We start from the raw sequence: 15,230 nt of genomic DNA, 5'->3' as shown, positions 1-15,230 counted from the left end.
CTATTGAAGAAGTAATGAAATAATTACACAAACAGGTTTTTTTTTAATTTACACCTTGTAAAACATCATTAAAATAAAGTTGTTTTGCATAGTTGTATAACACAACTTCATAGTAATATAACAACTTCAGTTGACAAATGTTGATACAATTGACTTTGTACTCTACTTTTTACTTGTCTTTATTACTATTATTCTGTAAATTTAACTATTTATTGTTGAAAGTAATTTTTTTAATTGAATGGAAGTTTGAAGCGTTTGCATTTCATAAACTGTTAAACAATTAAAAAATTGTTTAATTTACTTTTTTAATTATTTTTACTTTATTATTTTTAATTTTAATTTTTTTTACTTTGAGATTCTTATTCTTTATGTTTGCATGGTTTTTATTTTTATGCATGTATGTAAAAGCAGTTCATTTTCAATTTAAAATATTCAGTTAGAACTCACTATTTGTACAAATCCTCTTTATAAATTTTTGAGTAGTATTATAACATACAGTGTTTTTTTCTTGTGTTATTTCATCATCTATGTTTAGTATTATTACTTCATCTTTATGTTAATCGCTTTTAAAAAGTGCAAAAATAATAATATTGAATAAGATTAACTTGTTTTAATCAGAAAAGTTTCTTTTCTATCAATAATTACATTTTGATACTACAGTTAAAAGAAATATTCAATTAGTTGGTGTGGTAAAGAGAAAGTATAAATCCATATAAAAAAGATAGCCTTTAAAAAAAATTTGATAAACCAAAATTTTGTAGTATTTCCTCTGTGGAGATATTGTACTTTTATTATGTCATTGTTATGTTAATTTAATTAAATAGTTATTTCTTTTAAGTTTCCCATTAATGATTTTTCTACACTGATGTTAAATGCATACGTATATGTTGTATTAACATAATGTGAATCATAGAAATGTGTGTTAAAGTAAAAATTGTTATGGTTTTACTGTTGCTTTAATTGAATAATTAAAATAAAAGGGCTTGGTACAAAAAGCCTGTCATCCCAGGTTTATTTTCTTATTTTCAGCAAAACTGTTTTAAAATTTGGTGGTTTTTTTTCAATAATTTATTTAATTTTAATGACAAATTATTGTTTACAACTATTTGTGACTATTATTCTATAATGTCATGACATACAAAGATAAAACTTTTATGTATTTTAATGAGTCTTATTTTGCTTAAACTTTTAGATGACCCTTTCTTGTGCCTAACATAAGAAATGTGTGAATTAAAACATAATAATGTGAAATAAAAAAATTTACTGAATAAAACCTTATCACGCAAATAATGCAATATCAGATAAATGTTAATTTTAAGATATGTCCAAAGAATGTGTCAAGATGTGTTAAGTTTGTAGAAATTTGTGACAATTGAAAACAATCATAAAAGAGTGTGAGATGAAAACTGAAATAACTCAAGAATGATTAAATTTTTTGTAGAAAAACTCTTTCACACAATAGGCAGTGTAGATAGATCACCATCTGTTTCAAAAATAACATTCAGATCACCATTTGTATCAGTTTTAAGAACTGGCTTCATTCCTTAAATTTACTAAAATTTGAAAAATAAGTTAATTAACTTAATTTCCCTCTTATCTGATTTTCTAACATCATCCCAAATAGTGCATCAGATACATTTTATGTTATTTTTCAAGAATATTTGCTCCCCAGTGATAATTCCAATGTTTACTCGCCTGAAAATAATATTTTTTAAGGAAAAGGTTTTCCTTAAAACCCTGTTCATTCTTATTTGTAAAACTATTTATTCTCGAGAATTTACTTATGGTTGTAATTTAAGTCTTAAATTAGTAGTTTTGTTGTTGATAATTGCATGTTTTTTTTTTATTCTAAACAGCAAGAATAAAATCAGTTGATGTGTTTATAAAATATTACACTGAATGCTTGTTCTTTAACTGATGTCAAGTAATTTGACACCAACTGGAGGAGTAATTTGTTTTTGCATCAATCATTTTGTCAATGATTTTAAAGGCGATTAAAATTTGAGTAACAAGGTATAATTACTTTAAATATTTGAATTATTTTGTTTCTGTTTGTGTGAAGTATGAAAATAATTATTCTTTGTCCCCAAGTCAAATAATTATTGTTTACTGTTGCAATTTAAAGAAAAACAAATAACTAGCAAAAACTGTCATTTGAAATTTGGAAGAAATGGTGGATTTTCTTTTTAATAGATTTAATATGATATCTGCTGTGGCCATAATATTAATAAAATGCTAACAGTTCACAATCTTTTATAGTGTTTAAAATGAGCAATCTGCATATCATCTTTTGGTTTTGGGATTTTTCCTTTACTTTATATTTTTCAATATCCAAGATACCCAAAACCATCACATTAGAAAGGATGCGGTTGACAGTCTTACTTAGGGCCCTGAGAGAGTATATGTACAAATTATACTTAATTGATTTTAAAAGATTTTATTTTAATAAATTTATATAAGACGCGTTGATACTTACATCGTTATTCATTGTTTATCATAGAAAATATTTATCTACTTAGTTACGACATTATTTTATTAATGATATTAGAAAATACAAAATTAGCTGTTAATTTATTTATTATTGACATGTATTTAAAATTTTACATATTTTTCATTTATAATTTGAAAACCATTGATGACTGCACTTGTTAATTTAATTATTTTCTTTAATATTCATTTCAATCAACAACTATTATATGTATTATGTCATTTTCACAATTTTTAGTTTATAAGACTTTTTTTTTATAAGTTTTGTTAGATAAAAGAAATTTTTAATTGAATTTTTTCTAGAAATCTTAAGATTTTCATACTGAGCAATTCGTTCAGTGTGAAAATTGTAGTTTTCTTAATGATATTCAATTTAATTACGATTACCAGCAGTCATATCTTCTGTAGAATTTGTAACTGATTTTTTAAGATTATTTAAAATGTTATCAATTAATTAACAGTAACTATTACTATATGAGAAGCATGTTTCCAAAATGTACTATATCCACTTTGGAAAATTTTTCACTAAATGGAAAAAATGAGTGGAATATTCTTATTTAGATCTATGTGTGCAATTAACTTTTTTATACTATTATTTTCAGTTATTTTTATACTCCGCCTACTTACACTACTAACAGTTTTGTTTCTTAAAATTTGGTTTGATCAGGAGCATTAGTATGAATTATGAATCCAGTACTTGTCATGAAACATTTTCATTTCTTCTTCTGACAGAGTGCTGAGTTTACAAAAACTAGAAGTGTGATTGCAAACTACTGCATGACCTTTATCTTTAGCTTTTCGCTTGTTTTCCTTAAAAAATTTTTTTCCACTCACCTTGATCAGTTTTATGTTTATGAGAGTGTCTTGGAGAAGTCTCAGTGCAGTCTTTCCACTTGTCGCCCATTTCATCATTGCATTCACTTCCTAACATGTTAAATTAAATTCTGTATCATTTATAACACTCAACAAATTTTGTATTTCAATTACTTTTTGATTGATTAGTGCAAAATAAATTATAATTCACAAAACAAACTACTAACTTATGAACATCAACACAATATAACCTGTATGAAATCTTACACCCAGATGTTTCCTGCTGTTTTCCAAGTCAGAGGTACCAACTCAAGCTAATACATCAAAATTTTCAATTAATTTTATTCTTTATGGAATTACTAATAAAAACCAAGAAAGCCAGCCTGGTGCAATGACTAAAGGATATAGTGTATTTTGACAATGTTGTGAGGACACCAAATACTAATAAAGGAGGATTTAGTATGTTTTGAATTAAAGTAGGCTATATAATATCTTATGCAACTAAACAACACCTGGATACAGTACGTTTTGCAACAAAACTCTTTTTTCAAAATTTAAATATGTTGTGTACATTTTGGCAGGAGAATTTTCACTACAATCAAATAAACAAATACAACACTATATGGAATAATAATAAGTGCAAAGTAAGAAAAAAATAGATAATGTACATTTTGGAATCAAGCTTATCATATGACTTGTTAAACAATGAATTAGTTGAGTATTATAAAGATGCGATTTTATAGACACAGTTTTAATGACTGAATCAACAGTTATATCATATTGTTTGTTCCCTCTAGTGTTTCATTGTAAAAAAAATTGTAAATTTTTCTTCCAATCTCATTTCCCCAATAGTATTTTGGTAAAGTATCAATAAACCTTATTGGTATCAATAAGACCTATTTTCACATAGTTTATGAAAATAGGATTATTTCTTGCTAAAGAGTACAATAAAGCATAGTAATATATGTGTGATATAATATGATCTTAGAGTTGACATAATTATATATTTTTTAAGTAATTCATTGTGAGTTAAATATTGTTACAGAAAACCCCTGCTTTTAGTTAAATAGGATAATTGCATGAAATATTGTATCGTAAAGTATATGTAATTTTCTGTTATTATATTATGATAAATTTAATTTGTAAAATTAAATATTGATTTTTAAGTATATATTCTGTTATTGGTTTCATTAATATTTAACTGTTGAAAAGTAAATCAACAAAACTAATAAAAGAATGATTTATGTGAATTTTGTTTTTTGGATGTGTTTATAAAAAAGTAAAAAGTAAGAAATTGATGATTTGGCTACAACAATCTTCTGTTATTTTTGGAGATTAAAGAACGCCTAATATCTAAAAATTTGTTATGTGCTAAAATAACCTCATCAACAAGGGCCTTGAAATTTTATTAAAAATATAATGAATTTTATTAAAAATATTAATAATGAACATTTTAGACTCATTGGCTGAACCTAAAAATTTGATTTGCGTGTAAAAAATTTAAATCCAATTCACAGCTAAACTAAAAAATGGAAAAAAAGAAAACTATTTGTAAATTTGATATATTTTCAGCCTCAGCTTATATAAGAAGCTCAGTTGAAGGAATGGTGGTAAACATTCAAGTATCCGATTGTAAGTTTTTACACGTGAATATTTTTTAAAATTATTTCTTTATATTTAGTTTTTATTATTTAATCTTGATATCATACTAATATTCAAATTATTTTCACCATAAATTTCTAGAAAATTAGTTGGAAAACGAGGGTGAAAAATATTCTTACATTCAAGAGTCCTAACTTATGCCTGGTAATAATCTCTTTATATCCATTTCTCTGCATTCTTTCTTATTTCTATCAAGACAAAGGTAGCTCATCATTACATTTATTGCACAAATATATTGTTTTCAAAAGAGTAGCATTTTAATATGTCTATCCTACTACTTAAATTAAAATAAACTTACTAAATTAAGATAAAATTAAAAAAAAAATTATATAAGCAACTTTTAAAACAAATTTTATTAAAAGTAAAAAAAAAAATAATTCCATTTCAGTTTTTTAAATTTGCTTTTTGAAGTTGACACCAAATTAGTGGCAAAGGAGGAAATGGTATTTTTAAGTTTTTTTTTTATTATGTTTTATTTTAAATTTTATTTCAATGTGCAATTGTGATGTAGTTTGTTTTTAGTGAGAAAAAAAATAAATTTTATGAACTAGTACTAGTCCATTTAATTTAACTAGAAAATCCATTTAATAAATAATAAATATTATTTACATATTGAGATTTTAATGAACGTTCAGATTTAAAAAAAATTAAAAATAGATTGTTTTTTTGGTTGGTTGTTAGAATTTCACTTTGAATGTGTCTGATGTTAAAATCATGAAATGCTTCAATGATGTTAAATTAACATCCAAATGGGCATCTATCTTAAAATCAATAATATCATATAAATTAAAACTTTTTGTACTATTCGACAGTATTTTATTGGTTAATATTAAAGAAATACATTAAGTTTTTCTATTAAAATATAACTATTGACTAATTGTAATTATATTTTAATAGAGAAACTATAAAGTCATTATGGTAGCCTTTTTCTGATATAACTGAAAATAATTTTGTAATTTTAGCTTGTCAAATTAAGCCTTGATACAACTATTGTTTTGTTTTTTTCAAAGTAATAATAAAATTGTACCCTTCTGATAACTAATGGTTTTTTTTTGCTCAATCATTTTGTTTGTAAAATAATATTTTTATTTTTTTATTTAGCATAATAAAAAATAAACAAAATAACACAAAAGTCTAGTTAATATCAATTAACCATTAGAATACTGTGAGTGACCTTCATAAGTAGTTGTTATGCACATCAGATGTTTGTATTAAATTATAAGTCACGGTCAGATAAGATCTGCTGTTTCTAGATTGAAAATAAATATAAAAATGTAATAATTGTCATTTTTATTTCTAATTTGATTTAACTCTCATTTGTCATATTAATTTTTTTTAGAAGTTCATGTAGAATATTGTATAGTAAATTAAGTTAATATGTGGTTTTTAATAAAATTGTGATATTGGTGATAGTAATAGAATTTTTTGTTACATTTATCAGTTGGTTGTTGATCAGTTAGTTGGATAATTTTATAGAAACATAAGTTTTTGTTAGTTCCTAATGATTTTTCACAATGATATTCTTAAAACTAAGATTGATTATGATAAAGAAAAGAACTTTACAGAATTCACGTTCACAGTATTACTGTAATATATTTTTGAAATATTAAAATAACCACATTTTAAAAGAATCTCTAAAATTTATTTTAAAATTTTGTAAAATCAAACGAAGTGTATATAATAATGGATTCAAATAAAAAATATATTTCTATAATTGCCTTTTTTTATTTAATTTTTAACTTTTGCTTTACTTTGATCAAATAATATAAATGAAATAAAATAACTAATTATGATATTCTCAAAAATCAGAATGATTATACATATTTTAGTAATAATAATAATATTTTAATGTAATATTGATTATATTACAACTTTACTTGGATGATAACCACGGTGATTTTTAGGATAATCAGTCCATTAAATATGACTTCCACAATAATTGACCTTTTACTTCTTCCTCATTCTCACAAGTATTTTAGCATGTAATTTACTGAAATTTCTGGAACTAGTAGAACCTTCAAAAGTATAACAATGCTTTACCTTATATTTACTCTTAATATTCTTAAGTTGAATAGGTTGATGATATATGTTTATGAATTGTATTGTATATGTATATATATTCTTTAAATACTTTTATCTTATTCTGTTTTGTTAGTTAGTGATAATCAAGTTTATTGGAAAACGTTTCTGATTTTCCAAATTATATTCTTGCAGAAATTTTAATATGGTTTGGAGCTGTACAGTGGAGAAGTAAACTCTTTTGTTTTCTAGAATACGTTTTGTTGAGGCAATTTATATGTCTTGACAGATGGGTATGTTGAGATAATTTATATTGATAACTTGAAGGATGAGAAAGAGTTTGTATTTATTAACAGGCATAGTTTTCTTCTTTTGTGTTTTTGTTTTTGCCATTAATTTTTTTTTCAGGCGTAATTGAAAAAACTTATATAAATATGTTTTTGTAATCTAACAATAAGCAAAATTCTATTTATAATTTATTGATAACAAACATTTTGAAAATTAAGTTTTATGTAAGTAGTCAAGTGATTATTAAAATTTCCAAAAAATAAATTTTATCTTGATAAATTTAGAAATTTGAAATGAAAATTATAAACATCCACTAGGAAAACAGAAATTCTAAAGTGAAAATTGTAAATGGAAAAAAAAGAGAAGTTGAGTATAAATAAATATGTATTTATTTATTCATACAGTAAGAACAGGTTAATTCCTAATTATAATTACTTTTTTCTTTTTACTGATTGATGAAAAATAAAATTTGCAATATATGAAAAATTTCAAGCCTGACAGAGATTTGAACTCAGAACATTCTGGATGAAAGTCAGAAATACTAACATTTCACCTTGGAGTACATAAATCAAACTTTGACAGAAAAATTTATAACTTAATTTGCCACTTTCTTAGTAAGCTTGGTATGGGATCTTATTGTTCCTGACCATGGCTAAGACATTTTAAAATCTTTCTCTTCTAAGAAATCTTACATCCTTATAGCCTTGCTTTATTAATTAACGTTTTTAAACTTTTGTTTATTTCATAATATAATAGATAATATATATTTAATAATAGATAAACTATAAATTGGTTATGGATATTTTATATTGCTAAAAGCAATATAAAATATGTCTTTGGTCACCCAAAGACAAATGAATCATTTTATTATCTTGAACCCATTTCTGAAAATAAGCCCTCAAATTTTTTTTTGTTTTCATCTTCATGCATTATTTTAGATAACCTACAATTGCATACTTCCATTAGTCAATCTGCTTGTGATGTATATATCATGATATGTACATTATATGTATATTATGATATGTACACATATCATATGTGTATATGCTTGTGATGTACATTCTTTCATTGTCAAGTTATATGCAGCATTTTAGAAATTCCAGTAAAGTCTCTACTGAATTTTATTACTGCCCACTTTATTGTTTAACAGCTCTACATTATATTGATTTGTTCTTAAATTGCAAACAAAATTAATGTAAATTAAAATGCAATCCAGTGTCTTATGTGTTGAGTAATATCTTACAACAAAATCCCAAAACATTTCAGAATGATACAAGGAGCCGTTGAAAAGTAATGCATACTTTTACTCATGACCAGAAAGAGGTATACAAATGAAACAAAAAAGACATGAAACTGCAATTTATTGGCTAGAAGAGCACAGCACTTCCTTTACTTTTCAATATTGTCTTCGTTTATAAATAAAAATACTTCATCACCCATGGTGAGATGACTGCATTTAAGGACCCTATTTAAATTCAGGAAGAAATGAAAATTGAAGTGAGCCATACCCTAAATAGTATGGTATGAAAAGGGTCCAAATTTCAACTTAAATACAAGAACTATCATTACTGCAGACAGATTTTATGGTAACCCAATTGCTCAATAATGAATCCTACTAGTTTTGATATGCTTAGCTGGGTGGCAGTGCATTTTTGCATGATGCATTTGTTACTTCACATTAATTAATCCACCTTTCAATACTTCTCATTGATCACAGAAACTGATCTAATTGGTATGAGGTTCATCCTCAATATCCACTTTCCCAACTCCTGATGCATAAAATTTTATTGTTCACCTGTAGCTATAATTTAATTACATCATAAACAGCTTGAAAACAACGATGAATGTTACTAAATGTCACTTTTTCAGCCATTAAAAATCCAATCACAGCATCTTGTTTTAAATATGTTTTTATAGATAAACTTAACTCCATGGCATTGACTGCTGACAAAGAATGAGTAAATGGAATCAGTGAAACTTGGCTTGTTTGTAATAGGGGATTGTAACTACAAGATGGTAGCAAGCAGCAATGTATGATGCTCTAATCTACCGTTACATACTACTGTGCATTACTTTAGCCATACATGATACATTATACATCAGAATGGCACAGAAAATTAGAGTTTCCTTTTCCATGCAGTCGGTAGATAGTCTATAGGTCCAGCTTGGATAGGTATATCTAATACTTATGGTTCCTTGATACTGTCCCTCAGCCACCATTCTGTTGTAGGGTTCTAATTAACTACACATCCTTGCCTGGTGCTACATAAATTCAACAAGCTCACTATAAAGTAGAGGTGCGCTTATTAAGCAAACAAAGGTATATTGTTGTCTAGAGGCCCAGAATTAAGAAAACTTTACCATATATCTGGACAGTTCCTAAATACCACATCATTCGATCAATTGGCAAATTCCAGTTACTCACCTAGCTTAACAATTGAAATGACCAATAACATGTTTACATTGTCAGTATCATGGCAGGCTAAAAAATTCAGTTGAATTGTATAATACTGATTGGTGCGAGTGCTTATATTTATATCATATATCTGCCCCTGTGATGAATTAAATTTAGTGTTTATTTACCAAATGACAGTAGTAAAAAATCCAGAATTATGTTTTGTAGAATCCTTACAAAAAATGTATTCACTTGCCTTCAGAACACAGCTTTAGTGAAAACTATAAGAATTGCCAGTTTCATTAACACAATTAAGTTATAAATATTGTCTGATACAGTGTCCTGCTTTAACACTATGCTGATGTATGGTAATGACCCTATGTGAAAAAAAATTTTCCTTATTATTCTAACCAGTAAATTATTATTTTTTAAGAATCGCAACTTACTTTTCTCTTACATGCATTTGTATTACATTTTGTTTTTAAAGTAAGCCTAATTAAGTTTGAGATTTGATTACTTCTTATAATGCAGGTGCAAAAATAAACAATAACAAATTCTTGAATTACATTTATCCTGAACATTTAACACTATATGAAAATTTGCATTTTTATAATTTTTATTACATAGCATCTAGTTATGTAACAGTCTACATAATGTCCTATCTGTTTAATGTAGTTAAGCAAACAAAATTAAAAAGAAACAATCATGATAACTGTTATGACAAGTCTGAATGAATTTGATTGGCTTGGGTGTATATGGCCATACATTTAAAACAAAGTATAAATAAATTTCTCCAAATTTGGATTCAGATATTACATTTGTTCAGATATTTTAAGTTGCCTTATTCATACTGTGTTATAATTCTCTCAGTCAAAAACTGAAAATAGTAAAATGGATTTATCTCTGTTTGAATTGGTCCTTATTTTACTATCAGTGTATACCACTGAAGAGGTTTAATTTATAGTAAAAATTATTGGATTCTTGTGTATTACATGTCTAGTTTAATTTGTATTTAATCTCCTACTTAAGTTTTTAATTATTATTGTGGTAAATTTCTATTATGTTTCAGAGTAATGTAAAAATTGTGGACCTACAAGTTCGTTTACAAGGAAGTGAGGGTAAACCTCTTTAAAAGACTTTCTTTCCATCACTGTGATTCTTTTTTTTTTTAAATTAAAGAAATGGATTATATTATGTAATATTTTACAATGATGTGATCATAAAATAAATGTTATCTATATTAATATACAGTAACTGTAATTTTATAAAATGAATTAATATTTTATCACACACAAACACATTTTATCATATCGGTTATTATGTACTATGAAATCATAGTATGTATTTTTATTTTAGCTAATTTAAAAAAAAATTACATTTTTTTAAATTGATAAAGAATTTTTAAGTCCTTTGGACTTAGTTTATAGACTATTTAATACATTTTTATTTCTTTAAAGGGTTTTGTTTGATGTTATTACATATTTGAACTATTTTCTGTTTCTTCAATTCAAGGGTGTAATGATAAAAGTTTACTTATCAATAAATTAGATGATAATTTCATAATACATATACAATTACTATACTTTTTTACTTTACTCATAAAATATCTGCTTGTTTATTCCTGTATATAAATTTCTTTGTAATAAATATGTGTATACATGCATGTGATTTATGTGTATTATGATATAAAACACAAGGAAATTAAATAGTATTTCAATATGAAAAATTCATGATGTTTTCTGTACAAAATAAAAGATTTATTTTTTCTTCCATTACTGATGTACTGGTCAAGTTGCTGATATTTAAACAACACTGTTTTATTGATTTCTTTAAAATAATATGAATCCATAATTTATTTGTTTAAATTAATTCTTGCACTAAAAAAGTTAGTAAATATTTTACTAACTTTTATAGTGCTTAAAATTATTTATACTAGTAAAAGTTACACAGTTACTTAATTAAAAAATATGTTACCTTAAATTTACTAGATCACAATTTGAAATAGAGTGAATAGTGAAAGCACACTCTCACAATCAGTAAGGAAGATTAAAGTGCCATTATTCTGGCACAGTTTGTGTTTTTTTTTCTTCACTAGTCTTATACTCATTCTCAGTGAGCACCATGAATTTTTATTTAATTAAATTTGAAGATACATCACCAAAATGAGAGTGTTTGCTTATGACAAAATAAATGTATTAAAAATGTGTGAAATCAAGTTATTTGTGCAAGATTTTGAAAGCATATGAATTCTAGATCATGGCCCACACTTAAGTTACACCCTGCATAGCACTGTCCCATTTACCATTGATTCTTCATTCTGTTTTTAAGATCAGAAGTTTTAGTTATTAGTTTTTAAAAAGTTCTATTTTTTACAATGCATTCTGCCCCCCACTTTCAGATTTCTTTTGAAACAGAAAAGGAATCATAAATATTTGATGAGACGGGTGTGTAGAGTTCAATGAAATGGGAAGAAAAGATGTTAATGAAGGGTACTGAAAATTTGTTCTACTCATACAAGGCATTAAGTGATGAGCTTCAAGAAATTGTGAAAATAATTCAATTTAGAAGAACCAGTGGATAGAAAATGAAGAAATGTCAAAGAAATAAATGGTAATTGAATTCCTCAGTTAAAGAATTAAAAAAATGTTACACAAATTACATATCAGTTTGCAGATAACTACTCCCAATTACAAGTTGAGCAACTTGTGGAGTGTTAAAAATGTCTTGTTACTAGGAATTACTGACAGAATGAAAACAAAAAAAAAACAGTCTACTTTAAACATTTATATTTTTAAAGATCAAAGATAATGCAAAAAACATGGACCAAATCATCATGAAATAAATTCTTCTAAACACTTTACTTAAAATCTAAAACTAGATGCCATTTTGATTGTTAGACAAGTATCAGTAGATAATGAAAAAATAGTACATATATGAATGTAAAAAACAAATTACAAAAAATTTTAATTGACATATAACCAGTACCTATAGTATAGTATAATTAAATTATTTTAACTCAATATATTATAATTATGTTTATTGTATTGACTTATTTTGTAATGTAATTTTATATTTTGGTATTATACAGGTTTTTGTTTTGCATAGAATTAAACCTAATAATCAAAAAATGTAGATTTGTATACTGAAAGAACAAAACCAAAATAATAAACAATCATTGAAAAACCAATTCCTCCTTAGGGTGCTGTTTTATATCTGAAAATATATTTTGCCCCAAAATGAGGTTTACATAATATATATGTTTTTCTTTCTTTTTTTTTGTTTAACCTCCGGGACCACCATTAGGTATTGCTTCAGAGGATGAGATGTGTGATTTGTAGCGTGTGTGAAAATGCCATGCTAGATGCTAGACTGGGATTAAAACCCGGGGCCTCCAGATTAAAGGCTGAGATGCTACCACTTGCGCCATGGAGGTTGGCACTATAATATAATACTGTTACAATATTATCATTACTTCAAAGAATATTAACTCATAGCAAGTACTTATAGCATATAAGTCGTTTGAATGGATTCTAGATAAGCACCGGGTTTTTGTTACAGACTGAAATTTAAAAATTACTTGCAGCTGGTTGTGTTTGGTTCTGTTAAAAATTCATTTATACAATGAATTATAATAAAAATTAATTGAGAAATTATTTAAGTTTTTAATTTTAATTTGAAAGATGGAAAATATTTGAAGGAAGGGTAAGTTAATTTATTAGTGACTATAATTTCTTAGTTTTAATTTGAAATGTGTTTGTGTGTATAATGTTTTACATTGTTATGTTGTGATATTATTTAAGTACATATGTTTCATATTTGTCATTGTTATAATTTTTTAATCTGTATCAGTGTAACGTTATAGTTGACTGTTAATAAATAATCTGTTTATCTTGTGATGTTTAAATTTGCAAATCGAGACAGAGAATTATTATCAAATTATATTCATTAAAATTGTATGTTATGTTATTTAATTAAAGTAAAATATAAAATACGTATTGATGATGTATATTTTTAGAAACTTAAAGTATATTTAAATATTCAGTGTTTTTGTTCTGATAAGAAAAAGGTGTATTATATATCACTTATTTTACATTTTTGAAAGAAATCTTGTTTTCCTGTGATAATTTTATTGTATTCCAATTCTAGAACTAGTCAATAATTCCATTAATTTTTAGAGCATTATTGTAGTAGTTACATTAGTAAACATATGCACATGGTAATTATGTAGTTTTCTTATTTGTCAGTTTATACAATCTTATTTTATTGAAGTATTTACACTATATTACACAAAAGCTTTTGTACTATTTTTCTTGAAATAGCATAAGAATTTGCCTGAATGTAAATATATTTAATTAAAATGCACATTTTACCATTTCATTATTATAGAATTAAACAAATTAACTTCTATATTTAAAATGATGTGGAAAAACCTGATGCCGTGACCCCCTACTGAGATTAATACTCTATTGTTCATAGAAATAAAGAATTATTACATGTTCCAATAATATGAGCGTAAACAGTCTGGCATCAGCACAGGTGGATTTTTAAAATGTGCTCTTTTAAATGAAGCATTATTTTATTCAAGTTTTAGGCTTCTCATAAACTTTAAAAATATTAAACAGTGACATTTGCTAAAATCATGGCTCCAGAACTGAGAATATTGGCAAAAAAAACTTCTTTGATGCAGTATATCTTATTCAGTAATAATAGATACAATAGAACTTTCAGGAAAAGTGTTGGTTAAGCTTTGAAGAAACTTTTGTTTTAAAGTGGTTTTATGTATGCTGCTTATATGGCTACATCACTAAAGTGAACTATTACATAAATTACTTGATTTTAGTTTGCAGTTTATATACAAAACAAGTTTTTTTACTTATTTAAATCTCAAATTTTTGTTTTCATTTTTAATATTTAAATAAATATATTTTATGAGTCACAATTATACATTTAATAAAATTTTAAATGAAATTACATTTAATAAATTTTAAATTAAAAATTTTAATTTAATAAATTTTTGTTTTCATTTTTTGTATTTAACCGTTAAATAAATAAATATATTTTATGGGTCATAATTATACATTTTATAAATCATATCAGAAATGGTAGTAGGTATGCATTCCACAGATAACAAAAGTAATTTTTCAAGTATTTGTTACAAAACAATTGAAGGAAAATGAAAAAGCCTTGACTAGAACAGTCTGTAGTGACAGTTTATTAAAAATTACAACCTAATTACTTCAAAATTGCCTTAAACTACAGTAATCTGATAGAAAATAATATTGTGAATCTTTTTTAAGTGGTACAGTTTTAATCTAAATCTAACATTAAAATTTTGTTAAATTTATTTTAAAAAAAGATTTAGAAAAAAAAATTTTTTTTTTCATTGTTGATTTAGCCATCAGAAAGCAGTGAAATTTTGTATCTAAAATCCTAACATATCAAGAAAAGTCTCTTACAACAAATATGTACTTTTATTTAATTGTTTGAAATAATGGAGTATGTTTATATTCAGTGTACTAATTCATTCTCTTGCTAACTTAGAAAATCACCTTCCTATTTTTAGCCA

At 25.2% G+C, this 15,230-nt stretch overlaps 1 protein-coding gene across 4 annotated transcripts in view; it reads left to right on the top strand.

Annotated features, from left to right (window-relative positions):
• The window catches only part of Nhe3 (Na[+]/H[+] hydrogen exchanger 3), a 211,701-nt gene extending 196,975 nt beyond the window's left edge, over positions 1-14,726 (top strand). For 2 of the 4 annotated variants that reach the window (XM_075369834.1, XM_075369806.1), the window contains one exon: positions 10,734-14,726. In XM_075369834.1, coding sequence (XP_075225949.1) covers positions 10,734-10,796 — 63 coding nt within the window. In that variant the 3' untranslated portion in view covers positions 10,797-14,726. Of the gene's footprint in view, positions 1-4,872; positions 4,933-10,733 lie in introns of all 4 variants that reach the window. The other 2 variants (XM_075369845.1, XR_012756898.1) reach the window with 2 other exon arrangements.
• Positions 14,727-15,230: the final 504 nt, after the last annotated feature.

This window comes from Lycorma delicatula, chromosome 1 (assembly GCF_047948215.1).
Source record: "Lycorma delicatula isolate Av1 chromosome 1, ASM4794821v1, whole genome shotgun sequence".
Taxonomy (NCBI): domain Eukaryota; kingdom Metazoa; phylum Arthropoda; class Insecta; order Hemiptera; family Fulgoridae; genus Lycorma; species Lycorma delicatula.
Note: the sequence above shows the minus strand (reverse complement) of the source record. Positions and strands in the feature narration are given on the sequence as shown.